Source organism: Misgurnus anguillicaudatus, unplaced genomic scaffold (assembly GCF_027580225.2).
Source record: "Misgurnus anguillicaudatus unplaced genomic scaffold, ASM2758022v2 HiC_scaffold_33, whole genome shotgun sequence".
Classification (NCBI taxonomy): domain Eukaryota; kingdom Metazoa; phylum Chordata; class Actinopteri; order Cypriniformes; family Cobitidae; genus Misgurnus; species Misgurnus anguillicaudatus.
The window spans coordinates 4559039-4586706 of record NW_027395283.1 but is presented as its reverse complement, the minus strand read 5'-3'; the positions used below and the strand labels follow the sequence as shown (position 1 = coordinate 4586706).

Below are 27668 nucleotides of genomic sequence, written 5' to 3'. Positions count from 1 at the left end.
CATACACACAGAACAGGAAATAAAAGTGAGCAGATGTAAAAGAGGTGAGAGAGAGGAAGAAGTTTTGACTTATCTTCTCTGTGGACGTGTGTGTGTATGTATGTGTAGTTTTATCTTCCAGCACTGAACACACACACACACAAACACACAGACACACACATGAGTGTGTAAGTTAATGTGTTTGTTAGGATGGATGCACTGGACATCTCCACACGAAACCCACAGGACGATTTTGAGATTTTACTGCGGGTTGGAGGAGGCACATATGGAGAAGTTTATAAGGTATCTCTCTCTCGCTCTATCTCTCTCTCTCTCTCGCTCTACCTGTTTGTCTCTCTGTCTGTTTCTTTTTATCTCTTTCTTTCTATCCATCAGTCATTTTCTTTCTGTTTTTGAAGAAGCTTGTTAAAAAATGAACACGTAAAATGACATAAAATGTTTTAATTGTAATCTGTCGGCAGGTTAAAGTGTGTTCTGTTACTCACTTCTATTCAGATCAATTTGTGTTGAATTGTAATTTTAATTTAATAGACTTCTTTTAAAATTTTCTCTAACATGTGGTTGTTACTATAAATGAAAATATTTCTCTGCAGTTTCCTGCCCTCCTGTGTGTGTGTGCGCGTGTCTGTGTGTGTGTGCACGTTTGTGTGCGCATGTGTGTGTGTGTTCATGGGTAGAGTGTGCAAACTTAAACTTTACCAGAGATCTGTTTGTACGATCAGACGTTTAGTGTCACTTTAACAGGAAAAGTGTGCATGAGTTCATTACTTCCTATTTAAATCATTGACCAGATAAGAGTGGAGCTTAGGTGTGAGGTCACTGTGATGTCAGTGTGATGTCATTGTGACCTAAGGGAACTGTGAGGTCATTATGTGAATACATGAACAGATTTACTGTAAATCACAGAATCTTCCTTTCACCTGTGTACGTGTGTGCATGTGTTTGTGTGTGCATGTGTGTTTATGTGTGCATGTGTTTATGTGTGTTTGTGCATGTGTGTTTTACCTGTAGCATTAGTGCGAGTATAAAGTTTAGAGTAACAGTGATCATGAGTTGTGCGTCAGTGTCACAGTCACTCATCTGCAGCATGCAAATAAGATCTTCTGCAGGCCGTCTTCCTCTCCACAGACAGACTGAACGTCTCTCTCACATATGCGGTGTTTTCTACGTATTTATTTGATTTTGTCACTAATGTAGTTTCAGTAAGTACTCTTTCAGAAAACATCTCAGTAATGTCTTAACAAATTAACTGAAAGCATTCAGATTATTTAAGTGAAGTACTGAAGATCCCCCCTCCTCCTCGTCCTCCTCCGTATCTAAACAACCAGAAGAGCAGGTTTACCTCAACACAGACGCAGTCAGGACACATGATTACAGTAAACTGACTGTTGAGTTATGTAGTTAAACCTGCTCATCTGGTTGTTTAGTTATTTTATACTATAACTAATAACAATAACAAATGAAAATTCTGTGCTTTGAAAAGACCTAAAAAATACTTTTTTTTAGAGCTGACTGCAAGTGAAGATCAGTGGTTTTGTGACATTTTATAATTTTTCATGAATTTTGTGTAATTAAATCTCAGAAAAATAAGGCTAATCAATTTTTTGTAAACTTTATGGGGTGGTTTATGGGACAGAGATTATCTTAAGCCAGGACTAGACCTTAGTTTAATTAGGAAAATAACTAGTTTTAACAAAAAATAAAAAATATTACATGTGTGCATTTTGAGGCCAAACTAAGGGCACTGATGTATTTTAAGATATGTCAATGCAACTTGTTTTCAGTTTGGAAAGCTCTTACATTTATTTTAGTCTAGGACTAGTCTAATCCCTGTCTGGGAAACTGCCCCTATAAGTTTAGTTTAATTCAAATGTTATGTTTTAGCATGTTTTATGTCATACATTTTTTGGGGAGGGGCCACGAAGGGCACAAGTGGGGGCCACCATACACAGGGGGAAAAGTTGGTATAAATGACAGTCAGTCAGTGGGTGTGTTTGTGTGTCTGTGTGTATTTCTGTGTGTGACAGCTACAATTAAAGATCAGGTGTTTTTTGTGCAGTTATCCTGTAACGTTATTTTAATTATAGTTTTTATTTCTCTGATAACTCCGCCCCTAAACAGAGACTAAAAACTCTTTGATTGATGACTTCACTGATGTCAGAGACGATTCTTCATACACTAATTTTAAACCGTTTTTATTAAAATCACATTTATTTTCTTTTAATTGTTAGTTTAATTATCACTGTAAAAAATGGCTGCACTGTAAAAAATACTTTGCTGCCTTAAATTTTTTTGTTGAATCAACTGGGATTTACAAGTCATTTCAACTTACTATTATTGATCTTGAGTTGTAATAACTACATGTGAGTTGTTATAACTTATAAAATAAAGTTTACTTTTCTCAACTATATTTTATAAGTTTTGACAATTCATCTCTGTTGATATGACTTGTAAATCTGAGTTGATTTAACAAAAAATTTAAGGCAGCAAAGTATTTTTACAGTGTGCCTTAACATTTTTTGTTAAATTAACTCAGATTTACAAGTCATGTCAACATAGATAAGTTATAACAACTTATAAAAACTTAAAAAAGTTATAACAACTCACATGTAGTTACAACAACTCATCTCTAGTCAAGATAAATAATAGTAAGTTGAAATTACTTGTAAATCTGAGTTGATTCAACAAAATGTTTTAAGGCAGCAAAGCATTTTTTTACAGTGTATTGTTCTTTAAGGAGTTATCATATATCATTGTTTTTTATTGTCTTTTATTTTTTTACAGATTTTTTTCTCTTATATTGTTTTCTTATTTTTATGTAAAGTGTAAATTGTAAATGTGCTATACACTCTTAAAACGGTTGTGTTAAAACAACACATTTTGTGTCTAGTTAAGGACAACACACTTAATTAGTCTTTTTAAACATCTTGTGTGGTCCCTTTTATTTATTTAAACACATTTAAAAAATGACACAATGTGTTAAATAGCATAACAAATTGCGTACTCTCAATAGTACTTAATACTACTACTAAAAGCTCATAAGGGGAACCATTTTAGCACTACAGAGCACCTGTATAACACCTCTCTCTGTATACCATAAATGGAGCTAAAGCACGACTATAACAACACTTATGCTTCACTATAACACAATACCGTGCTTCACATGTGCTACATATACAATAGGTGATGTTTAGCACTAAAAATGGTTCGATTACGAGCCGGTCAAGCACATTTAGTGATAGTTAGCACCATTGGTTGTATGGAGGAGTGTTGAGCGCTTGAAGCTTTGCTGTTGTCGAGATGTAAGTTGTGTGTTTGTGCAGGTGCTCTTTAATAACAGTAAATGGAGAAGTGAGAGTTTATTATTCTTATCCGTGTGTGTGTGTGTGTGTTTAGAGGAAATCTGCCCTTAGATAAAAATACATCATTTTATTAAGAGAGGATGACATTTCTACTACCTCTTTCTCTCTTTCTCCTCTTTGTCTCACACTCGGTCTCTCTTTATAATTGTGTTGTTCTGTAAATAAACCTGTGGAAACATACGTGTGAAGCACATAGAGAAATGTCCTGAGCTGAATGATGTTAGTTGTGTGTATTGTTGTGTGAGTGTGTAGGAGTGTGTTTGTATGTCTTAAGTTTGTGGGTCATGGTTAACCCCCATACAAGCAGAACTCCATGAGCAACTTTCCACTCTTAAAGACAAACATCTAATTTTATCCTCCAGCATGAGTGTGTGTGTGTGTGTGTGTGTGTGTGTGTGTGTGTGTGTGTGTGTGTGTGTGTGTGTGTGTGTGTGTGTGTGCGCATGTGTGTGTGTGCGCGCATGTGTGTGTGTATTAGTAAAACTATAATATCTTTGTGTGTTCGTATTTCAGGTATTTTCGTAATTTAATTGTTTAAATCGGTTTACAGAAGTTATATATTCTGATCTCCAGTCAGATGTGTAATTTGAGTAAAGAGACTCGATGTGTTTGTGAGAATGACTGATAGTTTCCTTCAGTAGATGAAGACTTCAGACTTAACCTTTGTGTTTAGACCTAAACAACCCATACAAATCTGATTCCATCATGCTCTTTGTGTGTGTTTGTTTGTTTGTGTGTTTGCAGGCACGTAACAAACAGAATGGAGAATTGGCTGCCATCAAAATAATCAAAATGGAGCCGGGTAAGAATCGTGTCCACTGACCACAATTCTGAAATATCAAGCAATACACACACGAAACAAAAAATAAAATGTCTTATAAATAATAAATAATTTAAATGATGATCCGTGTCTCTCTCTCTGTCTCTTATAGAGGATGATTTCTCTGTAATCCAGCAGGAGGTTGTGATGGTGCGCAGTTGTAAGCACAGGAACATTGTAGCATATTATGGAAGTTATATCAGGTGAGATGAGAGACATCTGAAGTTTAATCCTCACACACTGTAAATTAATGATATATGATGTGATAAATATCTATATAAGCCAATTCCATCACATTAGAAAAAAAATCATGCTCAGGTAAAACAAGAGTGGAAATTATTACTTTAAAAGTCGAAATTATGAGTTAAAAACATGGCTGTAGCGACGGTTTGAAAATTAGTGAGGTCCAGTGTGGGGTGTCAAGAGTTAACAAGTGCTATCCCGGGTAAAAAAAGTGCACTTAAATAAAATACACTTTTTTAAGTATACTTAATAAATATTTCTGCATACAAATTTTGTAGCTAATATATCACATTTATCTTTTGTACTACTTAAAATTAAGAACATCTAAGTGTACACAACTGTTATTTTGAGACATCATTTATTTTAATAAAAATCTAGTTAGGTATTACTGGTATTTTTACTTTTTCGGGTAAACTGAAGTATTGTTTAAGCAGAACTTGACTTTTAATAGGTATATTGTGATGCACCGCCGATATTTATCGGCCAATTTTTGATGAATTTGAAACCATCGGCATATCTGCAATAGCACGAGAAAGGCAGATGCCGCTATTTGTAGCTTAACTTTAAATAACTTAAGTAAAATGTACTTGCTAGTATTTAAGGGATTTTAGTACATTCAAGTATACTTTATTTTTACCTGGGATCTAATATATTCTGTTTTAACCTTTTTACACTTTGGGTACACACTCTCTGTCTGTTTTGGGGAATAGACTGGGAATGTAGATTATTTATTTATTTTTCATGCAACAATGTTTTTTGTAATCATTTTAATAAGCAATATTATATGAACAAGATCTTTGTTTAGTGCTCTTATAAATGTTTTCAGGATGACTTTGTTAAAGGTTAACTCCTAAATTGAATGAAATAACAGAATTCTTAATGCTCATGTTTTGTTGAGATTAGCTTTACTGTTTTAGGCTAGGGGTGTTAACATATTTGGCATATTTTATTCAAACCAAATTCTTCTACATCTTTGTACCCAAGTTATTTTCTGTTTTTCGATAGTGCCCTGTTGATTCTCTTACAGACACAGTTATGATGATTACTGATTTTGTCTTACCTAATTGTAGTATCCTGTCAGCAATAACCTGCTTGTTGAATGATGCGCCTTATTTGATAACTTTTTAGTTTAAGCGGTCACCTTGTTGCCAGATATTAATACGAAAAACAAGCAAAAATAATCTGCCTTAAAGAACTTAAGTAAGTTCAAAGCTTTTAGAAATAAATCAGAGAAATCGCTAATACTAACCTACACATAATCATCACTTTATAGATAGTTTCAAAGTGTCACAGTAATTGCTAAAACACTACGTCTAAAGAAGATTTTTAACAATGAGATCTGCCAACACTTCAAAGCTTAAGCCAATCTTTGTCATTTTACACTAAACTATAAATGGCCCAAACTTAATTATATACGCAGATTTGTTTTGAAAAACTAATTATTCATTCAGAGAACTTCAAATTTTATTTTATTAATATGAATATTAAAGCCTTAGTCTAATTAGGAAATATAACTAGTTTTAACATATATGCCTTAAAAAACTAAAAACAATACTTGTGTGCATTTTGAGGCAAAACAAAGGACACTGGTGTATATCAAGATATGTCAGTGCAAGTTGTTTTCAGTTTGGACAGCTCTTAAATTTATTTTTGTCTAGGACTAGTCTAATCCCTGTCTGGGAAACCGCCCCTAAAAATCATAATTTTTACTTTTTATGCATGGCCGTAGCCAGCTTCAATTTTTTTATAATAGTTTTCAAAAAATTTCAGAAGAATTTTAAAAAGAACTTAAAAAAATGAAAAGTCAAAATTATGAGATAAATAGTCAAAATCATGACTCGAAATTATGAGATAAGTCATAATTTTGACTTTTTGTCTCATAAATTTAGAATTTCAATAAGATAAAAAGATAAAAAGATAAGATAAAATCAAAATATGACATTAAAAGTCAGATTTATGATATAAAATTTTGAAATTATAAGATAAAAAGTCAAAATTATGAGTATTATCTCATAATTTAAACCTTTTACCTCAGAATTTTAAAAAGATAAAAATTATGACATAAGAAGTCAAAATTATGACTTTTACAGTTTATTTTATAATTTCAACCCTTTACCTTTATAATTTCAAAAAAAAATAAAACTTTAAAAGTCATAATTATGAGACAAAAAGTCAAAATTAAGATTTAAAAAGTAAAAATTATAATTCGAAATTATGAGATTAAACTTTAAAAGTCATAATTATGAGATAAAAAGTTGAAATTATAAGACAAAAAGTCAAAATTAAGATTTAAAAAGTAAAAATTATAATTCGAAATTATGAGGTTAAACTTTAAAAGTCATAATTATGAGATAAAAAGTTGAAATTATAAGACAAAAAGTCAAAATTAAGATTGAAAAAGTCACAAAATTATGAGATTGAACTTTAAAAGTCATAATTTCAACTTTTTATATTAGAATTTTAAAGAGATGAAAAGTTGAAATTATGACTTTAAAAGTTTTAGCTCATAATTTAAACTTTTTATCTCAGAATTTTAAAAAGGATAAAAAGTCAAAATTATGACTTTAAAAGTTTTAATCATCGAAACCATGACCCGAAATTATGGGATTGAACTTTAAAAGTCATACTTTCAACTTTTTATCTTAGAATTTTAAAAAAGATAAAGAGTCAAAATTATGACTTTAAAAGTCTTAATAATCAAAATCATGACCCCAAAACTATGAGATAAAACTTTAAAAGTCATAATTTAGACTTTTTTCATAATTGTAATTTCCAATTTTTTTTCTTGTGTGGCAGAAATGAGCTTCCATAATATGTGTGTTGTGTTTTAGGATAAATAAACTGTGGATCTGTATGGAATACTGTGGTGGAGGATCTTTACAGGATATTTACCACGGTAATGAAGATTCTCACTTTTCTTTCACACACATATTTTAATAATAACATTAAAATATTTATTTGAAACATTTAACCCCTTCGTGTGGTTTTGTTTTAAAATTGTATTTGTTTGATTCATGTGAAGTCTGTGAGGTGATATACTGAATGATTCATCATATGTACTAAACTACACTTCACTATAACACACAGGCCAAAGCAAGCATCTGATCTGAGTAAATAAAACTAAAGTAGATCAGATAGAATATGAAATAAAACTTGAAGGTGAATAAATGCTCATGGTTCAGATCTTTATTACACACTGAAGTTTCATTGCTCAGTATTTCTCTCAATGTCTCTGTCAGTGACCGGACCGCTCACAGAACAACAGATAGCTTATGTGTGTCGAGAGATGCTGCAGGTGAGATACACAAACACGCACACACACACACACACACACACACACACACACACACACACAGTTTGTGTTATTATAATGAGATATTTTTTTTTTTCTCTCTGTGTGTTAGGGTCTTGATTATTTACATGAACAGAAAAAGATCCACAGGGACATCAAGGTGACATCATATTCATTCTTCAAGTGTTTCTGTCAGGTGCAAATATTTTTATCTGAAGTTGTTTTCTGATTTTTTTTCAGGGTGCAAATATTCTTCTAAATGATCACGGTGAAGTCAAACTGGGTTAGTAGAAAACCACAAATAAACAAAGCCATCTCTATCACTCTTTCTCTCTGTCTATTTGTTTATTGTCTTTTTGTCTTTTTCTAGCGGATTTTGGCATCTCCGCACAGATCACAGCCACTTTTGCTCGGCGGATGTCATTCATTGGGACTCCATACTGGTGAGATGAAAACCTCTAAACCAAAAAGTTTTTTTTAAACTCTAAACACAAGCTTCACACTCACTGATACACATTTCACACTGCAAAACACTGGTGCTACAAAATGACAAACACAGGCCACAAGAGTTTACCACAACACATTTACCATTGAGTCAACACAACAACTCAAAACTCTTCACAATTTTTAAACCAGAAAAATATATATTCACAAAATATAAACCAGCTCAGAGTGGACAGATGGGTCGTATATTTATACTATGTGTAAGAGGTGATGGATGAGATGAAGGAGTGTGAGGAGGATGAGGAGGATAAATGTGAAGAAGATGAGGTGGATGAATGTGAGGAAGATGAGGAAGAGGAATATGAGGTGGATGAGGAGAATGAGTTTGAGGAAGATGAGGTGGATGAGGAGAATGATTATGTGTAAGATGAGGTGGATGAATGTGAGGAAGATGAGGAAGAGGAATATGAGGTGGATGAGGAGAATGAGTGTGAGGAAGATGAGGTGGATGAGGAGAATGAGTGTGAGGAAGATGAGGTGGATGAATGTGAGGAAGATGAGGAAGAGGAATATGAGGTGGATGAGGAGAATGAGTGTGAGGAAGATGAGGTGGATGAGGAGAATGAGTGTGAGGAAGATGAGGTGGATGAATGTGAGGAAGATGAGGAAGAGGAATATGAGGTGGATGAGGAGAATGAGTTTGAGGAAGATGAGGTGGATGAGGAGAATGATTATGTGTAAGATGAGGTGGATGAGGAGAATGAGTGTGAGGAAGATGAGGTGGATGAATGTGAGGAAGATGAGGTGGATGAGGAGAATAAGTGTGAGGAAGATAAGGCAGATGAATGTGAGGAAGATGAGGTGGATGAGGAGGATGAGGGAGAGGAATATGAGGTGGATGAGGAGAATGAGTGTGAGGAAGATGAGGTGGATGAGGAGGATGAGGGTGAGGAAAATGAGGCGGATAAGGAGAATAAGTGTCAAGAAGATGAGGTGGATGAGGAGGATGAGGGAGAGGAAGATGAGGTGGATGAGGAGGATGAGGGAGAGGAAGATGAGGCAGATGAATGTGAGGAAAATGAGGCGGATGAAGAGGATGAATGTGAGGAAAATGAGGTGGATGAGGAGAATAAGTGTCAGGAAGATGAGGTGGATGAGGAGGATGAGGGAGAGGAATATGAGGTGGATGAGGAGAATGAGTGTGAGGAAGATGAGGGGGATGAGGAGAATGAGTTTGAGGAAGATGAGGTGGATGAGGAGAATGATTATGTGTAAGATGAGGTGGATGAGGAGAATGAGTGTGAGGAAGATGAGGCAGATGAATGTGAGGAAGATGAGGTGGATGAGGAGGATGAGGGTGAGGAAAATGAGGCGGATAAGGAGAATAAGTGTCAAGAAGATGAGGTGGATGAGGAGGATGAGGGAGAGGAAGATGAGGTGGATGAGGAGAATGAGTGTGAGGAAGATGAGGTGGATGAGGAGAATAAGTGTCAGGAAGATGAGGTGGATGAGGAGGATGAGGGTGAGGAAGATGAGGTGGATTAGGAGAATAAGTGTCAAGAAGATGAGGTGGATGAGGAGGATGAATGTGAGGAAGATGTGGTGGATGAGGAGAATGAGTGTGAGGAAGATGAGGTGGATGAGGAGGGTGAATGTGAGGAAGATGAGGTGGATGAGGAGAATGAGTGTGAGGAAAATGAGGCGGATGAGGAGAATAAGTGTCAGGAAGATGAGGTGGATGAGGAGGATGAGGGAGAGGAAGATGAGGTGGATAAGGAGAATGAGTGTGAGGAAGATGAGGCAGATGAATGTGAGGAAAATGAGGCAGATGAAGAGGATAAATGTGAGGACAATGAGGTGGATGAGGAGAATGAATGTGAGGAAGATGAGGTGGATGAGGAGAATAAGTGTCAAGAAGATGAGGTGGATGAGGAGGATGAGGGAGAGGAAGATGAGGTTGATGAGGAGAATGAATGTGAGGAAGATGAGGTTGATGAGGAGAATGAATGTGAGGAAGATGAGGTGCATGAGGAGGGTGAATGTGAGGAAGATGAGGTGGATGAGGAGAATGAGTGTGAGGAAAATGAGGCGGATGAGGAGAATAAGTGTCAAGAAGATGAGGTGGATGAGGAGGATGAGGGAGAGGAAGATGAGGCAGATGAATGTGAGGAAAATGAGGTGGATGAGGAGAATAAGTGTCAGGAAGATGAGGTGGATGAGGAGGATGAGGGTGAGGAAGATGAGGTGGATGAGGAGGATGAATGTGAGGAAGATGTGGTGGATGAAGAGAATGAGTGTGAGGAAGATGAGGTGGATGAGGAGAATGAGTGTCAGGAAGATGAGGTGGATGAGGAGGATGAATGTGAGGAAGATGAGGAGGATGAGGAGAATAAGTGTGAGGAAGATGAGGTGGATGAGGAGGATGAGGGAGAGGAAGATGAGGTGGATGAGGAGGATGAGGGAGAGGAAGATGAGGAGGATGAGGAGAATAAGTGTGAGGAAGATGAGGTGGATGAGGAGGATGAGGGAGAGGAAGATGAGGTGGATGAGGAGGATGAATGTGAGGAAGATGAGGAGGATGAGGAGAATAAATGTGAGGAAGATGAGGTGGATGAGAAGAATGAGTGTCAGGAAGATGAGGTGGATGAGGAGGATGAGGGTGAGGAAGATGAGGTGGATGAGGAGGATGAATGTAAGGAAGATGTGGTAGATGAAGAGAATGAGTGTGAGGAAGATGAGGCAGATGAATGTGAGGAAAATTAGGTGGATGAGGAGAATGAGTGTGAGGAGGATGAGGTGGATGAGGAGAATGAGTGTCAGGAAGATGAGGTGGATGAGGAGGATGAGTGTCAGGAAGATGAGGTGGATGAGGAGGATGAATGTGAGGAAGATGAGGAGGATGAGGAGAATAAGTGTGAGGAAGATGAGGTGGATGAATGTGAGGAAGATGAGGTGGATGAGAAGAATGAGTGTGAGGAAGATGAGGTGGATGAGGAGGATGAATGTGAGGAAGATGAGGCAGATGAATGTGAGGAAGATGAGGCAGATGAATGTGAGGAAAATGAGGCGGATGAAGAGGATGAATGTGAGGAAAATGAGGTGGATGAGGAGAATATGTGACAGGAAGATGAGGTGGATGAGGAGGATGAGGGTGAGGAAGATGAGGTGGATGAGGAGAATAAGTGTCAAGAAGATGAGGTGGATGAGGAGGATGAAGTGAGGAAGATGTGGTGGATGAGGAGAATGAGTGTCAGGAAGATGAGGTGGATGAGGAGGATGAGGGTGAGGAAGATGAGGTGGATGAGGAGAATAAGTGTCAAGAAGATGAGGTGGATGAGGAGGATGAATGAGGAAGATGTGGTGGATGAGGAGAATGAGTGTCAGGAAGATGAGGTGGATGAGGAGGATGAATGTGAGGAAGATGAGGTGGATGAGGAGGATGAGGGTGAGGAAGATAAGGTGGATGAGGAGAATAAGTGTCAAGAAGATGAGGTGGATGAGGAGGATGAGGGTGAGGAAGATAAGGTGGATGAGGAGAATAAGTGTCAAGAAGATGAGGTGGATGAGGAGGATGAAGTGAGGAAGATCTGGTGGATGAGGAGAATAAGTGTCAGGAAGATGAGGTGGATGAGGAGGATGAGGGTGAGGAAGATGAGGTGGATGAGGAGAATAAGTGTCAAGAAGATGAGGTGGATGAGGAGGATGAGGGTGAGGAAGATGAGGTGGATGAGGAGGATGAAGTGAGGAAAATGAGGTGGATGAGGAGAATAAGTGTCAGGAAGATGAGGTGGATGAGGAGGATGAGGGTGAGGAAGATGAGGTGGATGAGGAGAATAAGTGTCAAGAAGATGAGGTGGATGAGGAGGATGAAGTGAGGAAGATGTGGTGGATGAGGAGAATGAGTGTCAGGAAGATGAGGTGGATGAGGAGGATGAGGGTGAGGAAGATGAGGTGGATGAGGAGAATAAGTGTCAAGAAGATGAGGTGGATGAGGAGGATGAAGTGAGGAAGATGTGGTGGATGAGGAGAATGAGTGTCAGGAAGATGAGGTGGATGAGGAGGATGAATGTGAGGAAGATGAGGTGGATGAGGAGGATGAGGGTGAGGAAGATAAGGTGGATGAGGAGAATAAGTGTCAAGAAGATGAGGTGGATGAGGAGGATGAGGGTGAGGAAGATAAGGTGGATGAGGAGAATAAGTGTCAAGAAGATGAGGTGGATGAGGAGGATGAAGTGAGGAAGATCTGGTGGATGAGGAGAATAAGTGTCAGGAAGATGAGGTGGATGAGGAGGATGAGGGTGAGGAAGATGAGGTGGATGAGGAGAATAAGTGTCAAGAAGATGAGGTGGATGAGGAGGATGAAGTGAGGAAGATGTGGTGGATGAGGAGAATGAGTGTCAGGAAGATGAGGTGGATGAGGAGGATGAATGTGAGGAAGATGAGGAGGATGAGGAGAATAAGTGTGAGGAAGATGAGGTGGATGAATATGAGGAAGATGAGGTGGATGAGAAGAATGAGTGTGAGGAAGATGAGGTGGATGAGGAGGATGAATGTGAGGAAAATGAGGTGGATGAGGAGAATGAGTGTGAGGAAGATGAGGTGGATGAATGTGAGGAAGATGAGGCGGACGAAGAGGATGAATGTGAGGAAAATGAGGTGGATGAGGAGAATAAGTGTCAGGAAGATGAGGTGGATGAGGAGGATGAGGAAGATGATGAGGAAGATTATGTGTAAGATGTGATGATGAGGAGCATAAGTGTGAGGAAGATGAGGTGTAAGATTGTTAATGTCTGTGTTATCTTTGGTTTCTTCTGTAATTGTAATGAATGACATCAAAGTATTGTGAGAGTGTTTGAAAAGCTCTTGATGTCATGTGTTAATGGATCTGTGCTGTATGCAGCAGTAGTTTAAGCGTCTATCACACCTGTCTGTTGTTGCTTTTATCAGAGCCACACGATGGTCTTCCATTATAATGTAACACTTATAAAACTTTATTTGATTACATCATTCATGAACAAGTCCTGTCAGATTGATTCCTATCAACAGTGAAGGTGAAGACGACAACTTTCATCATTATACACACAGCGTCATCCAGCTGCGGTCGTTGTTGTTATTTTGTGATCTCTAGTGGTGAATATTACATATTGTGCTTTTAATAGGAAAATGTTTAGGGCTCTGATGGGCTGATAGAAAACTTCAACACATCAGATGAACGTTAGTGTGTGTGTTTGTGTGTTTCCAGGATGGCTCCAGAAGTGGCTGCAGTGGAGATTAAAGGAGGTTATAATGAACTCTGTGATATCTGGTCTGTGGGAATTACAGCAGTAGAGCTCGCTGAACTACAACCACCTCTCTTTGATGTTCATCCTCTCAGGTAATCTAACACACAAACACACAACAAGGCTGATGATGGTCCTGAGATGAAGTCTGACTGTATTTCTTCTGGTCTCTCAGAGTTTTGTTCCTCATGTCTAAGAGCGGCTATCAACCTCCGAAACTCAAAGACAAATCAAAATGGTGAGTTGTGTGTGTGATGTCATCATTATTTGTGATCTTCTGCCGTCACTGAAACACTCACAGCTGATTTCATTACAGGTCCAGCAACTTCTACAACTTTGTGAAGTCCATGCTGATCAGGAACCCAAAGAAGAGACCAAGTGCTAAAAAGATGCTGACAGTAGGTTTGACAACTGTGTGTGTGTGTGTGTGTGTGTGTGTGTGTGTGTGTGTGTGTGTGTGTGTGTGTGTGTGTGTGTGTGTGTGTGTGTGTGTGTGTGTGTGTGTGTGTGTGTGTGTGTGTGTGTGTTGTATTGATGTGTGTGTTGTATTGATGTGTGTACTGTGTGTTTCAGCATTTGTTTGTGACTCAGCCTGGTTTAAGTCAAGATTTAACCCTCGAGCTGCTGGACAAACTCAGACATCCAGAGAAACTCAAAGACTGTTTACACACAGATGAAGATGATGGGGAGGTACAAACACATGCATGCACAAACTCAAAGACAAAGTTCAAACTAGTACCTGAACTAATACTGTCTCTCTCTCAGGTGGTTGTCTCAAGTTCCCTCAGAAGAATTCATTCAATGAACCGACACAACCGTGCAGAAAGGACAAACTCAGACATCCGCTGTAAGACACTGATTGTGTGTTACATTGTGTGTAATACATTGTGTATGCATGATTTTAAATTTGTGTTGTGTGTTTCAGTGGATCAGATTTACACACAAAGACCAGTAGCTGACAAACAAAAGTCTTCAGACAGAACGGTGAGTTTGTGTCTTTGTTGGGTCTTAAATTGAAATAGTTAAGGAACCCAAACTTGTAAAAGTGGGCGTGAAACTCATGTGATGTCATTCCTCATCAGTTACGACAGTCATGTGATCAGTACACCAGTGCCAAAAAAGACCCAATCAGGTAAGAGAAGCTGCTGCACATGTATGTCAAATAAACAAATATCTTTACACACTGTTGTGTTTCTTAAAACAAACAATCTTTTCTAACAGAGATGAAAGTTTGGACACAGACGATGATTATGATGATGTGGAAATGTAAGATATCTGACATCATCAGCTTTAGTCTTCTTTATATAAGAAGTGTGATTGTGATTAACAGCATCTCTCATCTCTTCTTCTTTCACAGACCTACAGCTCATTTTATGAGGTAACACACACACACACACACACACACACACACACACACACACACACACACACACACACAAACCCACACACATACAATTCAAAAATCATGGGTTTGATCCCAGAAAATACAGATACAGATTAAATGTCTACATTACAAATACATTAAAGAGGCTATGGCACAAGACTTTTTTAAGATGTCAAATAAATCTTTGGTGTCCCCAGAGTGTTTATGTGAAGTTTTAGCTCAAAATACCATATAGATCATTTATTATAACATGTTGAAGTTTGTAGGTGTGAGCAAACATGTTAAATTTTGGGTGTGTACTTTAAAATGCAAATGAGCTAATGCAAACACTGATCACCATAATGGTGGTTTGTTAAAATTGAAACTCTATTGTGTCGATTTCTCTCTCTCTCTCTCTTTCTCTGCACTGAATGTCAGTGCTGTGATTGGATAGTGCAGATTAAGGGGTGGTATTATTATAATAAGACCTCCTTATGGCATCATAAGGAGAGCCAAATTTCAACAACCAATTTAGAGAATGTTTTACCAAAACTAAGTTACTGGGTTGATCATCTCACATTTTCTAGGTTGATAAAAGCACTGGGGACCCAATCATAGCACTTAAACATGGAAAAAGTCAGATTTTCATGCCATGGCCTCTTTAAATGTAAATATGATGAAGTGATGTGACTGTGCTCTTCTTTACTCAGTAACACACTGCTGTACAGCGATGTTCCTCCGCCTCTACCTCCAAAAGTGAGTCAGTAGAAACACATTATAACATAAAACAAGTTCTTGTCTTGCTTTAACCTGAAAATGGCATTGATAAGTGTTTAATCCAAAGTAATGTGTGTGTGTTTGTGTGTAGCCAAAGAATCGCGCACATTCAGAGGAGATTGTGACAACGGAAGATGAAGAGAGTAGATCTCTTGCTGTCTGTGGCCCGATACCTTTATTAAGGACGTCCAGTGGAACACAAACACACACTCGACCCGTCCCACGACCACGATCTGTACGCAACGTTAACTCTGGTGAGCGCACAGACACATACACAAACACACACTTTATCCAGTCACCAGTACAGAAATTGTTTGTGTGTGTTTGTGTAGATCCATCATCATTTTCCAGTTTTCATGTTGATGCTCCAGCAGACCTGCAGCCACCTGAGCTGCCACCTAAGGACAGACGACGCAGACGTGAAGCTCCGAATGTTCCTCAGGTCTGTCTTAAACTCTCTGACAGGAGATCAGACGCTGTATAAATACATTCAGGGTGTTATTTGCTGGGTAATAGGGGAGATTATCCCCCCTCTGGTCTTTATATCCCTGCCTCTGATGAATTATTTTTATCCCTGTAGGGAAATTTTTTTTTCCCCATGATTAATAATCATCTAACAGCAATATAAACGGCCTAAAATAAAGATAATTTAAGTAATAACACTGCCACGCAATAGTGCAAATAACTATAAAATCGGGATTGCATGCCTGGATTTTTCATATGTTGCCAAGTACTAATAATCTATTTCTGTGTGAAAACAGCCAAATAATAAATAAAAAAGGATTCCAAGACATATATCATCGTTTTTACAGAACCATTACAAAACAAATCCAAAAATATCAACATTGAGAATGAGACCGCAGAAACTACCGTCGTTACAATTGAGGGGAACTTCCAGAATGACACAGAAAACCAAAAAAAGAGGTCAAAAGTCCATCATCAAACAAATTGTTTTCTTAGTCTGACGTCTTTTCAAAGTAGGCATATAAAATGTATTTATGTTATATTGAGAGTAAGTTGTGCATTGCATTTTTTTCTATAAAATATCATGATTATAATGCATGTCTGGTGCAAAGTATAAAGAGTGATTGCATTCTGGCATACAGTTCAGGTTGTGAAATTGTTTTATTAAGTTTCTGTATTTGAGTTCAGCTAGTCAGTGAGAGCTGCGCGGTAAAAAAAAATCACTCACCAACCTCAGAAAGTACTTTAGTGACAGACGTTAAACCTCATGACCGTTAGACTGTCATGCCAGACCAAGGGTCTCATTTCTAAAACTGTGCATAGGATCCTTACTAAAAGTCTACGCCAAAAGTGGAATATGCTAAATGGCAATTTAAATGCTATAATTGGGTCTCCAGGTCTTCTATCGACCTAGACAGTGTGAAAAAGGTCAACCCAGCAACTTAGTTTTGGTAAACCATTCTCTGCAAGCATGTGAAAATAGCTCATTAAAATATGGCTCCCCTTGTGATGTCAGAAAATAATATTATTATTATAAATAATAATTATTATTAATTATTATTATAATAATACCGTCTCTTTATTCTGCACTGTTGCATTCAACAACGCAGACGGTTTCAGCATTAACATCATAAACAAATGGCTTTCGTGGTCAATGCCTAGCTTCTGGTAAACTCAGCTAAAAATAAATAACAACAAAGTCCTTTTAAAGTCGTTTATTTATATAACAAGCAAAATAAACAACAAGTAGATTACCTAGGAAACCAAAACATGTTATTTTCGACAAAGTATTTGTTCAAGAGTTCAAAGAAACTGGAAGTAAAGTTCCGACCAGACGTGTAATCTGATGACCCCGTCTATAACAAACCACCATTCTGGTGATCAGTGTTTGCATTATCAAAGTGCATTTTTAACATGTTATAATAAATTATCTGTGGGGTATTTTGAGCTAAAACTTCACATGTGTACTCTGGGGACACCAAAGATTTATTTGACATCTTAAAAAAGTCTTGTGAAATGTCCCTTTTAAATTCCCTGAATGATCAATATAAGCCTGTGGTTCATTTTGTTTTATAAATAAAAATTAAAAAACATCTCCCCCCTCTGATTTTTTCCATAATCGCAGCCTTAACACATTAATATATCATCACGTAATGAGAAGAGAATCAATAATAGTGCATGTGTGAGATGCTTGTTTATCAGATGAGTTATTTCTTTTGTTTAGGATCCGGTCGAGTGTGTCGCTCCAGTGGTTAGGAAACGGCCGGTACGTTCTGATCTCACACTCCTTACGCTCCTTCTTGAAGTGACGAAAGCATAACCGGCATGTTTTCATCCCACAGATTATATTCCGCAAAGTCTTTCATGGGTGTCCATTAAAGATCAACTGCTCGGCTCAATGGGAACATCCCATCACTAAAGGTAACGGATCTGACAGCTGGAGTGTTTGTGGATTGAAGGACGCTCAGTCATGTTTCTTGTGTTTGTGTTTAGATCATCACCTGATTATAGGTGCAGATGAGGGAATCTACACACTAAACCTCAACAGTGCTGAGACCACAATGGATCAGGTGAGAGAATCAAACAACTCTGAATCAATTCCTGTCGAGATTCACATGTGAGATTCATTACATGCTTTCTTCCTCAGCTGTTTCCAGGCAAGTGTGTGTGGATCTACACCCTCGGCAATGTATTAATGTCTGTGTCAGGTGAGAAATAATCACAACTGTCATGAAATACATAACCAATGTAAAACAGGACGATTGACAGCTGTGTTTGTGTGTAAATCACAGGTAAATCCTCTCAGCTTCACTCTCACTCTCTGAAGGAGCTGTATGAACAGTCACGTAAAGAACATCGAATAGTTGCCTTGCCAGCACACAGACTCTTACCACGGTAAATTACTTATTTTATTAAACACATACATTAACATTTATTAAAAACACATTTCTATTACATGATTGGAAAAGAGAACAATAGGGTAGAGTGGGGCAATATTACATTTGGATGAATCATATTTTTAGACAATAAACACATCTCTGCTACAAATGAACACATAGGGGTGGTGTCCCGGTCCGGACGGGTTTATCCTAGTCCCAGACTAAAATGCATGTTTGAGCTGCCTTAAAGGTGGCCAAAAATGTAAAACTGTATTTATCTAGTCATAGATGAATAATAAGAGTTGTGTTCATGGCAATGACATTTCATGAGCCTCAAACACGATTGTTTCCCCAACATTAAAGTAATTACAATGTTGTTACAATGCCAAAAACAAAGTTATTACTACTGAGTTAGCATTTTATGTTAGTTAATGCTATATGCTAGTCAATGTTATATGCTAGTTAATGCTATATGCTAGTCAATGCTATATATTAGTCAATGCTATATGTTAGTTAATGCTATATGTTAGTTAATGCTATATGCTAGTTAATGCTATATGTTGGTTAATGCTATATGTTAGTTAATGCTATATGCTAGTCAATGCTATATGTTAGTCAATGCTATATGCTAGTTAATGCTATATGTTAGTTAATGCTTTATGCTAGTTAATGCTATATGCTAGTTAATGCTATATGCTAGTCAATGCTATATGCTAGTTAATGCTATATGTTAGTTAATGTTATATGCTAGTTAATGCTATATGTTGGTTAATGGTATATGTTAGTTAATGTTATATGCTAGTCAATGCTATATGCTAGTCAATGCTATATGCTAGTTAATGCTATATGTTAGTTAATGCTTTATGCTAGTTAATGCTATATGCTAGTTAATGTTATATGCTAGTCAATGCTATATGCTAGTTAATGTTATATGTGACCCGTCACGGAAACCAGTGACACAAGTCGGCAGCATATGTTTCGAGATAATGAATGATAAAGTGTTTATTTTCAAAATTTGTGATTTTCGTTTTATTGTAGAATCTGTTAGTTGAGATCACGAAAAAGCCTCTCCATGTTTGAGATAGCAGTTTTTGTATATTTAGAAGCGTACATTTTGCGGTTGAAATAGGCTTGTTTTTCCGGAGACGTCATCTCTCTGTCTGTTCTTGCAGCGCAGCATGAAGTCAAACACACACAAAAAAGTCACACGGAGATCGTTGAATTCGTTATATAATTGGCTACATGTTTTGTCTATTAATATTTTCCATGAAGTCATTGGCTGATGGAGGAACGAGCGAGAGATTGGTTACATCTCTAAAGGACGTCACGTTTTCGACGGCGCTGTTTGGATTATCTATTATACTATCTCCTTATTTTAAATACAAACTTTGAAGGCGGTTCATGTGCTTACCGTAACTTAAAGTGTAATCTGATATACCCTTACATGTTACGATGTAAATAGTCCTCAGATTGTATATTATATTCTATTACAAGACGTGCATGTGAAATCTGATGTAAACAATAGACTATATATCTATATTTCACGGATTATATGCATTTGTGGACAAAAATGGTCATTGGATGATTCACACATCTGAAACAGACTGGATTCGACTTGTGATCAACACAAATGTAAAAAATCCTGTTTATTTTTGCATGTTGTCATCCGGACTTCTGTCACAAAATACTACATATGATGCTAGAACTAACACAGTCTCACACCCATGGCGTCAATATTTGACGACACTTGACCATGCGTCAATATGTTGACGCGGAGGGTATACCTTTCGCGTCACTTTTTGACGAACTGGGGACTTCAATACTATTAGGTACGCGAGTATATCAGCTTTACAGGGGGTATGGCTTAGCTAAATGAGATGTAAATGAGCTATTTTGAAAAGTGTTAACTTTTCTTTCTGTATTTTCTCAGTTTGAGTTTTTCTGAGTTCCTAAATTCAAATGGCCACAACTTCTCCAAATCTTATCAGATTTCCATGTGTTACACATCGTTGGAAAGCTTAGAAACGTTCACTTTCACTGCACTTTCAGAATCTGTGAATAACTCAAAATGCCCCAGATCCGACTTGTGTCCCTACTTTATTATATGCTAGTTAATGCTATATGCTAGTTAATGCTATATGCTAGTCAATGCTATATGCTAGTTAATGCTATATGCTAGTTAATGCTATACTAGTTAATGCTATATGCTAGTTAATCCATACTGGGGAAAAACACAAAGTTACCACTCAAATGACTTGTCAAATAATGTAATATTAGATCATTTCATTCTAAAGACAAATCCTAAGGTTGTCAATGGACATTTAAAAATGACTCTGGATCATTTTTGCACGTAATAAAGACACAAACCTTCTATGTAGACATCAGAGAACAATTTTAACAGATTATTTATTTGCATTCTTTGGCACCTTTAATTTAAAACATCTTGCACTGACATATCTTAACATATATCAGTGCTATATGGGGGGCAATTAGGGTAAAGTGCCTTGATCAAGAGCACCACAGTTGCAACCCACCAGCCGTGTCATCCAAGATGTTGATGTCTTTCTTTGTTTAGTGGAGAAGAAATTAAGTTTTTTGAGGAAAAATATTCCAGGATTTTTCTCCATATATTTGACTTCAATAGTTTACAGTTTTAATGCAGGTTCTCGTTTTGCACTAGCAGTGTGATGCACCAGCGCGACCTTAAAGGATTAGTCCATTTTCTTTAAAAAAAATCCAGATAGTTTACTCACCAAGTCGAGAAGAAATTATGTTTTTGAGAAAAAAACATTCCAGGATTTTTCTCATTTTAATGGACTTTAATGGACCCCAACACTTAACTCAACACTTTTTCAAAGTGTTTCAAAGGACTCTAAATGATCCCAAACGAGGCATAAGGGTCTTATTTAGCGAAACAATTGTCATTTTTGACAAGAAAAATAAAAAATATGCTCTATTAAACCACAGCTTCTCGTCTTCCTCCGGTCCTGTGACGCACCAGCGCGACCTCACGTAATTGCGTCATCACGTCAAGAGGTCAGGGATGATGTATGCGAAACTCCGCCCCAGTGTTTACAAGTGTGTTGAAAGAGGACCGTTCCTACGTTGTTGTATGTGTAATGATACTAATTAATGTCTTTGTGTCAGATTATTGTTTAAAATGGTCCACAAATGTGCGTTTCATATATGTAACACGTGACCTTTCCACGTCACGTCGTGCTGGCTCGTCACACAGCCGGATATAGACGAAAGTTGTGGTTTAAAAGTGTATATTTGTTATTTTTCTTGTCAAAAATGACAATCGTTTCGCTAGATAAGACCCTTATGCCTCGTTTGGGATTGTTTAGAGTCCTTTAAAACATTGTTGAAAAAAACTGTTAAGTGTTGAGTTAAGTGTTAAGTGTTGGGGTCCATTAAAGTCCATTAAAATGAGAAAAATCCTGGAATGTTTTCCTCAAAAAACATAATTTCTTCTGGACTGAACAAAGAAAGACATCAACATTTTGGATGACATGGTGGTAAGTAAATTATCTGGATTTTTTTTTTAAAGAAAATGGACTAATCCTTTAAGCATTGCGTAAACACGTTGAAAGGTCACACGTTATGTATGTGAAACGCACACTCGCGTACCATTTTAAACAATAAACTGACATAAAGACATTAATTAGTATCAGTCCACATACAACAATGTCTGAACGCTCCTCTTTCTTCACACTTGTAAACACCGAAGCGGTAGTTTCAACCGTGACCTTTAGACATAATATGTAAAGGTCACGCTGGTGCGTCACACGGCTACTGCCAGACGAGAAGTTGTGGTTGAATAGTACATCTTTTTATTTTTTTGGTGAAACTGCTGGTTTGGCTAGATAAGACCCTTATGTCTCGATTGAGATCATTTAGAGCTCTTTGAAGGTCCACTATATGGAGAAAAGTCCTCCAAAAACTGAATTTCTTCTCAACTGAACAAAGACAGACATAAATATCTTGGATGACGTGGGGGTGAGTACATTATTAGGATTTTTTAATGAAAGCGAGTAATCCTTTAACAAAGTGCATCAAAACAAAAGATCTTCTTTTGACAGTGAGACCGACGCACACACAGACACATGCACACAGACAGACAAACACAAAATGTAATCTGGTTGTTTTCTGGTTGTCTCATAACAGGAAGTTAGTGATCAGCACAAAGATTCCAGACACAAAAGGTTGCAGAAGATGTTCAGTGGGTGAGATGATCAAATCAAATCAATCTACACAATCTTCATATTAAACACACATCATAGATCAGCATGTCATCTCTCTTTCTCTCTCTTTAGCTCATAATGTTGTGAATGGTTGTGTGTTTCTGTGCTGTGCGCTGGAGTCCAGTGTGGTTTTGCTGCAGTGGTACGAGCCCATGCATAAGTTTATGCTCATAAAGGTGATTTGACATTCAAACACACTTGATGTATAAACGACACAACATCATCAACATTGCAGTAATTGTGTGTTTCTCGTAGCAATTTGACTTCCCGTTGCCGACGCCCCTGCGTGTCTTTGAGATGCTGGTGGTCCCAGAGCAGGAATATCCACAGGTGTTCATCAGGGTGAGCAAAGGACCCAACACAATACAACCCGTTCAGCTGGGATTCATCGATCTCAACTCCAACACATCCTGGTTCGCTGATACTGGACTCGGTACAGATCTAACAAACACAGACGTATCAACACATATATAATCTGTAGATCCTATTCACCTTATTCCGCCACGCCCCTTTTTAATTCTTCGCTCTTCCGCATTTTGTCAACCGACTTCCGCTGCTAATATGGCACAGTGCATTCTGTGGTTAGTTTGGTGGATAGAAGATTGTTTGTAGTTCACTATAACTTTAGCGAAATGACAAATATCGCTACTGCTGTAAATGTTTTAAATTAGGAGGACGGTTAAAACTTCATACGACGCTCGGATAGTCTTATATTGTCTCGTGGTTAGACGATATGAAGCGGCCGCGGCAAGTAACCTATGGGACATATTTAATTACCTCGTCCTGTCAGGAGTTGATGGAGCAGCATTGAAAATTATTAAAAGTATGTCTACCAATATTTACACAGTGATTTCGTCTTTTTTAAAGCAAATGTGCACCTTAGCCAGTCCAATAACTATTTCGTTTTTATGTGGTACCATGATAGAATTCATTTGCAAACTTGCCAACACTTATTCCTTCAAATCAGCAGACTTAAATCCTTTTAAGTGGAATCTACAAAGCTCACATATGGTTTAAGAAATTCCTTACAGATAATATCTGATCACACTGTAAAGGTTTATATAACTGCATGGCAGGTTACATCTGATCACATAGTAAATGTTTAATATAAATGCACAACATCTGATCACACTGTAAATGTTTAATATAACTGCATGACAGGTAACAGCTGATCACATAGTAAAGGTTTAATATAACTGCACAACATCTGATCACATCGTAAAGGTTTAATATAAATGCACAACATCTGATCACACTGTACATGTTTAATATCACTGCATGACATCTGATCACATATGAAGGTTTAATGTAACTTTACAACAGGAAAAGCAAAACCACCCTGCAATAAATTAAGACACAGCTTTATCGGAGTCATCAGGAGCTGATCCCAAGTGTATATCTGGAAGCTGTTGGTGTATGTACTGGTAAAGTGCTTGGCGACTGTGTAATGGATGCAATATCAACCCTCTGTAAAGCTGAACCAAAGATGGTTGTTTCTCAGCAGAGATATGTACATTTGTGCCAGTTCAACACATTGAAGCAGTTTCTCGACAGGGTTTACAGGACTAGGATTTAATTATATTAGGACATTTTAGTTTTTACAAACAAACCCTACAAAAAACAAGACTGGTGCGCATCTTGTGACAAAACAATGGCACTTATATATGTTGAGGTATGTCAGTAAAATGTGTTTTTAAATTATTGTAGCTCAAATATGCATTTTAGCCTGAGACCAGGATAAGCCCTGTCAGGGAAACCGCACCATTGTTTTCCCATATCAGATGTAGGTTGCTTCAGGTTGAGTTGTGATTTTAAAGTGTAGTTGTGGTCAGAGACGGATGGATCCTCCCATTGTGTTTCTGCATCACAGTTTAGGAACATGTTGATTGTATCATCCTCACAGTTATCCACTGCATCACTACACATCAATGCATCTGTGAAAACAATATAACCATAAACATTTTTATGTTAGTATTTAAAATAAACTTGCATCATGAGAATTAATATATAAATGGCACCCATACTTAAACAGAACAGAGTGTAAGAGAGAGATGCATTAAAAAGAGACAGTAACATTATACACACAACCTTTAACTTCAGTGTTAAATAATACGTTGTTTATTAGGTCATTATCAATATCTGAATGAGGAATGAACTGACATTCTAGCATCTGAAATCTCAGTAACTTGTGGGAATCACGTGGGCTACTGTAAGAATGCATTGTACTATAATATCTCGTTGTACTATCGTAAATATAAAAATATAGGTGGACAATTAAAACCATTCAAATAGTTGCATTTTATAAACTAACGTTACCCCAGCTAACACACGACGTCCTAGTTACGTAATTTATTTGTCATTTTTGGTAATTTCATGACTTACCAGCTGGCAACGTAACTGTTACGTCCTAGGGAGGTAATTTCATTACCATTACAGTACCAAATCACTACGTCGCCAGTACGGTCTCCTAACGTCGCGAGGTAACCAAGTACGTTCCAGTTAGGTAATACATTCGTACTATTTTGGTAATTTCATAACTTACTGGCAACGTAACTGTTACGTCCCAGGGAGGTAATTTCATTACCATTACAATTATATTAACATTTATTTTATTTTCTATTTAGGTTAGCATGTTAAAACTTTTCAGTCTCAAAGTTTCCCTTAAATAAGTCAAAATAGAATAGATATTTAACCACCATACGAGCTGCTCTTTACATAGGAAACAAAAAACAGCACGCGTCTCCCTCCTTCAGCTGAACTCAATCAGAGCGTGTAACCGCGCATGCACAGCACGGCATCTGACAGGACCGGTCGTTTTTCTGAACTGAGAGACAAACACAAAACTTACCAACACAAAACTTTTAATCCATTACGTTGTCACGACGTGCCCACGACAGGCAGATTACGTTGCAAAGTTACGTCGAGGCGACGAATTCAGGAATTTCACTTTTCCGGTCGCCACGACGTAAGTTTGGTAATCATATTACGTCGACGTTACGTAACAGTTACGTATTTGTGTTAGCTGGGACTGATCTTAAGTGTATTTGTAGAACGGACTTCACAAATCTAACTTTAGGCGAACGAGCACAAAGTTAGCTAAGATAGCTTACCTGAAACTGGCCACCTTTTCAACACCCGGCGTGGTTTAAAGTTACCGGAACATCGTAGTCGAACCATTACTTGGGATAAGGGTGTTCCTCAGTTGGCTTAAAATTGGTAAGAAAGAAACATAAAGGCGCTCGAGTGAGCTTTTTAAGCTTAACGCGTCGCCTTCAGTCACTGCCTCAGCTGCTCATCGTCTATGCGGCCGGAAGAACGTTGACAAAATGAGCGAAATGGCGCCGCCCTTGTTGTCGTGAAAAATAAGGTGAATAAACATGTTGATGTGTTTGTGTGTGACAGAGAGTCGCAGCGCTGATAAAGCTCAGTTGAATCAGTTGGACGGTGACACATTGATGGTTTTGATTGACAGTGAGTCTTTTACAAAACACAAACTTTACCTCCTTTCTTTCTCATACTCATCTAAAGGATTATTAGGAACACCTGTTCTCATTAATGCAATGGTGTAATGGTGTAGGGGATGTTTTCTTGGCACACTTTAGGCCCCTTAGTGCCAATTGGGCATCATTTAAATGCCACGGCCTACCTGAGCATTGTTTCTGACCATGTCCATCCCTTTATGACCACCATGTACTCATCCTCTGATGACTACTTCCATGACAATGAGTTCACTGTACTAAAATGGCCCCCACAGTCACCAGATCTCAACCCAATAGAGCATCTTTGGGATGTGGTGGAATGGGAACTTCGTGCCCTGGATGTGCATCCCACAAATCAACATCAACTGCAAGATGCTATCCTATCAATATGATCCAACATTTCTAAAGAATGCTTTCAGCACCTTGTTGAATCAATGCCACGTAGAATTAAGGCAGTTCTGAAGTTGAAAGGGGGTCAAACACAGTATTAGTATGCTGTTCCTAATAATCCTTTAGGTGAGTGTATACAAATAATGTGTGTCCGTCTATAATCTATGTCCTTATTTACATGATCTCTCTCGCTCTTTCTCTCATAGATTCGGTTCATACTGTCGGTTTGGACGGATCAGTGAAGAACCCCAAACAGCACGCTGTAGACGTCACCTTTAATATGGACGTTGATGCTGTGGGTAAGTAATGCAGATCATATGAGTCTTATAATGACATCATGACAAACTCTGACATCATCGCTGACTCATCAGTATATCATGACGACACACTGATCGCTATCTGGAAACACGGCTGGCAGAGGAGAGGTCCGGGATTCACCGACATACTGCAGGAGATCACAGATCCCAAAAACATCTTCCGCCTGGTGGGATCTGACAGGTACACACACAAATACACACAACAACACAAATACACACAACTTAAATGACTTTATAATTACAAATGTTTTAATGTTCACAGAATGGTAGTCATGGAGAAGCGAGCGTGTGATGACCAATCAGGACTCTGTAATCTGTACGTTCTGGAGACGGTTGACTCCGCCCCATTTCCTGAGCGTGCGCTGTCACACAAACACACACAATGATATGTGAAGCGTGATTGTTTTAAAACTCTGTGCTTTAGTTTCTATCTAGTGTTAATAAAGACATCAGTCCAGGTGTGAATAACACACTATCTGTTTCCTCTGTGTGTGTGTGTGTGTGTGTGTGTGTGCGTGTGCGTGTGCGTGTGCGTGTGTGTGTGTGTGTGTGTGTGTGTGTCTATAGGATGTGTTTCTTTCGGGTCACTACATCCTGACCCATAAAAATCAGCTGAGAATGTCAAACACACCTGAAGTGTTCTTGTGTAGAAACAGAAGTGTTTGTGCAATAATAAAGTTGTGTTGTTTGAAGTTATGTGAGACTTATGACCTTTATTGATATGTCTGCATGAGGTTTCATGTAAAAACAAGAAAGATCAAGTCATATGTAGATTGTGTAATGTAAATATCATATGATCAGTTAAGGAAAACAGC

General features: G+C 37.8%; 2 protein-coding genes and 1 long non-coding RNA gene across 3 annotated transcripts; 2 read left to right on the top strand and 1 right to left on the bottom strand.

Annotated features, from left to right (window-relative positions):
- The first annotated feature begins 13 nt into the window (after positions 1–13).
- LOC141363178 (mitogen-activated protein kinase kinase kinase kinase 5-like) lies at positions 14–27549 on the top strand. Its single transcript, XM_073865762.1, has 32 exons — positions 14–282; positions 4107–4164; positions 4295–4385; positions 7257–7321; positions 7665–7720; positions 7830–7877; positions 7958–8000; positions 8088–8160; positions 13404–13535; positions 13616–13678; positions 13757–13838; positions 14014–14130; positions 14206–14287; positions 14366–14424; positions 14523–14572; positions 14662–14706; positions 14798–14818; positions 15514–15559; positions 15672–15834; positions 15913–16022; positions 17769–17810; positions 17887–17965; positions 18038–18114; positions 18192–18252; positions 18337–18439; positions 22591–22649; positions 22740–22843; positions 22923–23100; positions 26070–26138; positions 26743–26835; positions 26908–27034; positions 27116–27549. The coding sequence occupies exons 1-32, from the start codon at positions 190–192 to the stop codon at positions 27237–27239; spliced, it is 2613 nt and encodes an 870-aa protein (XP_073721863.1). The 5' UTR covers positions 14–189; the 3' UTR covers positions 27240–27549.
- LOC141363140 (uncharacterized) lies at positions 8589–11281 on the top strand. The gene is made up of 6 exons (XM_073865697.1): positions 8589–8649; positions 8904–9107; positions 9177–9362; positions 9438–9683; positions 9726–10867; positions 10925–11281. The coding sequence occupies exons 1-6, from the start codon at positions 8589–8591 to the stop codon at positions 11279–11281; spliced, it is 2196 nt and encodes a 731-aa protein (XP_073721798.1).
- Positions 23915–26044, bottom strand: LOC141363179 (uncharacterized). The gene is made up of 2 exons (XR_012368650.1): positions 25778–26044; positions 23915–24601 (listed from the first exon to the last, which is right to left on the bottom strand). It is a non-coding gene; the product is annotated as an uncharacterized lncRNA (long non-coding RNA).
- Positions 27550–27668: the final 119 nt, after the last annotated feature.

What these genes read in the sequence shown, in the direction of transcription:
- LOC141363178 (XM_073865762.1), top strand. Translation starts at nt 190, where the DNA reads ATGGATGCACTGGACATCTCCACACGAAACCCACAGGACGATTTTGAG. An exon ending in TCACGGTGAAGTCAAACTGG is followed by an intron (nt 8,001 to 8,087) that starts GTTAGTAGAAAA and finishes GTCTTTTTCTAG; the next exon opens with CGGATTTTGGCATCTCCGCA. An exon ending in TATGGACGTTGATGCTGTGG is followed by an intron (nt 26,836 to 26,907) that starts GTAAGTAATGCA and finishes CTGACTCATCAG; the next exon opens with TATATCATGACGACACACTG.
- LOC141363140 (XM_073865697.1), top strand. Translation starts at nt 8,589, where the DNA reads ATGAGGTGGATGAATGTGAGGAAGATGAGGAAGAGGAATATGAGGTGG. An exon ending in GGTGGATGAGGAGGATGAGG is followed by an intron (nt 9,108 to 9,176) that starts GTGAGGAAAATG and finishes AGGATGAGGGAG; the next exon opens with AGGAAGATGAGGTGGATGAG. An exon ending in GGTGGATGAGGAGGATGAGG is followed by an intron (nt 9,684 to 9,725) that starts GTGAGGAAGATG and finishes AGTGTCAAGAAG; the next exon opens with ATGAGGTGGATGAGGAGGAT.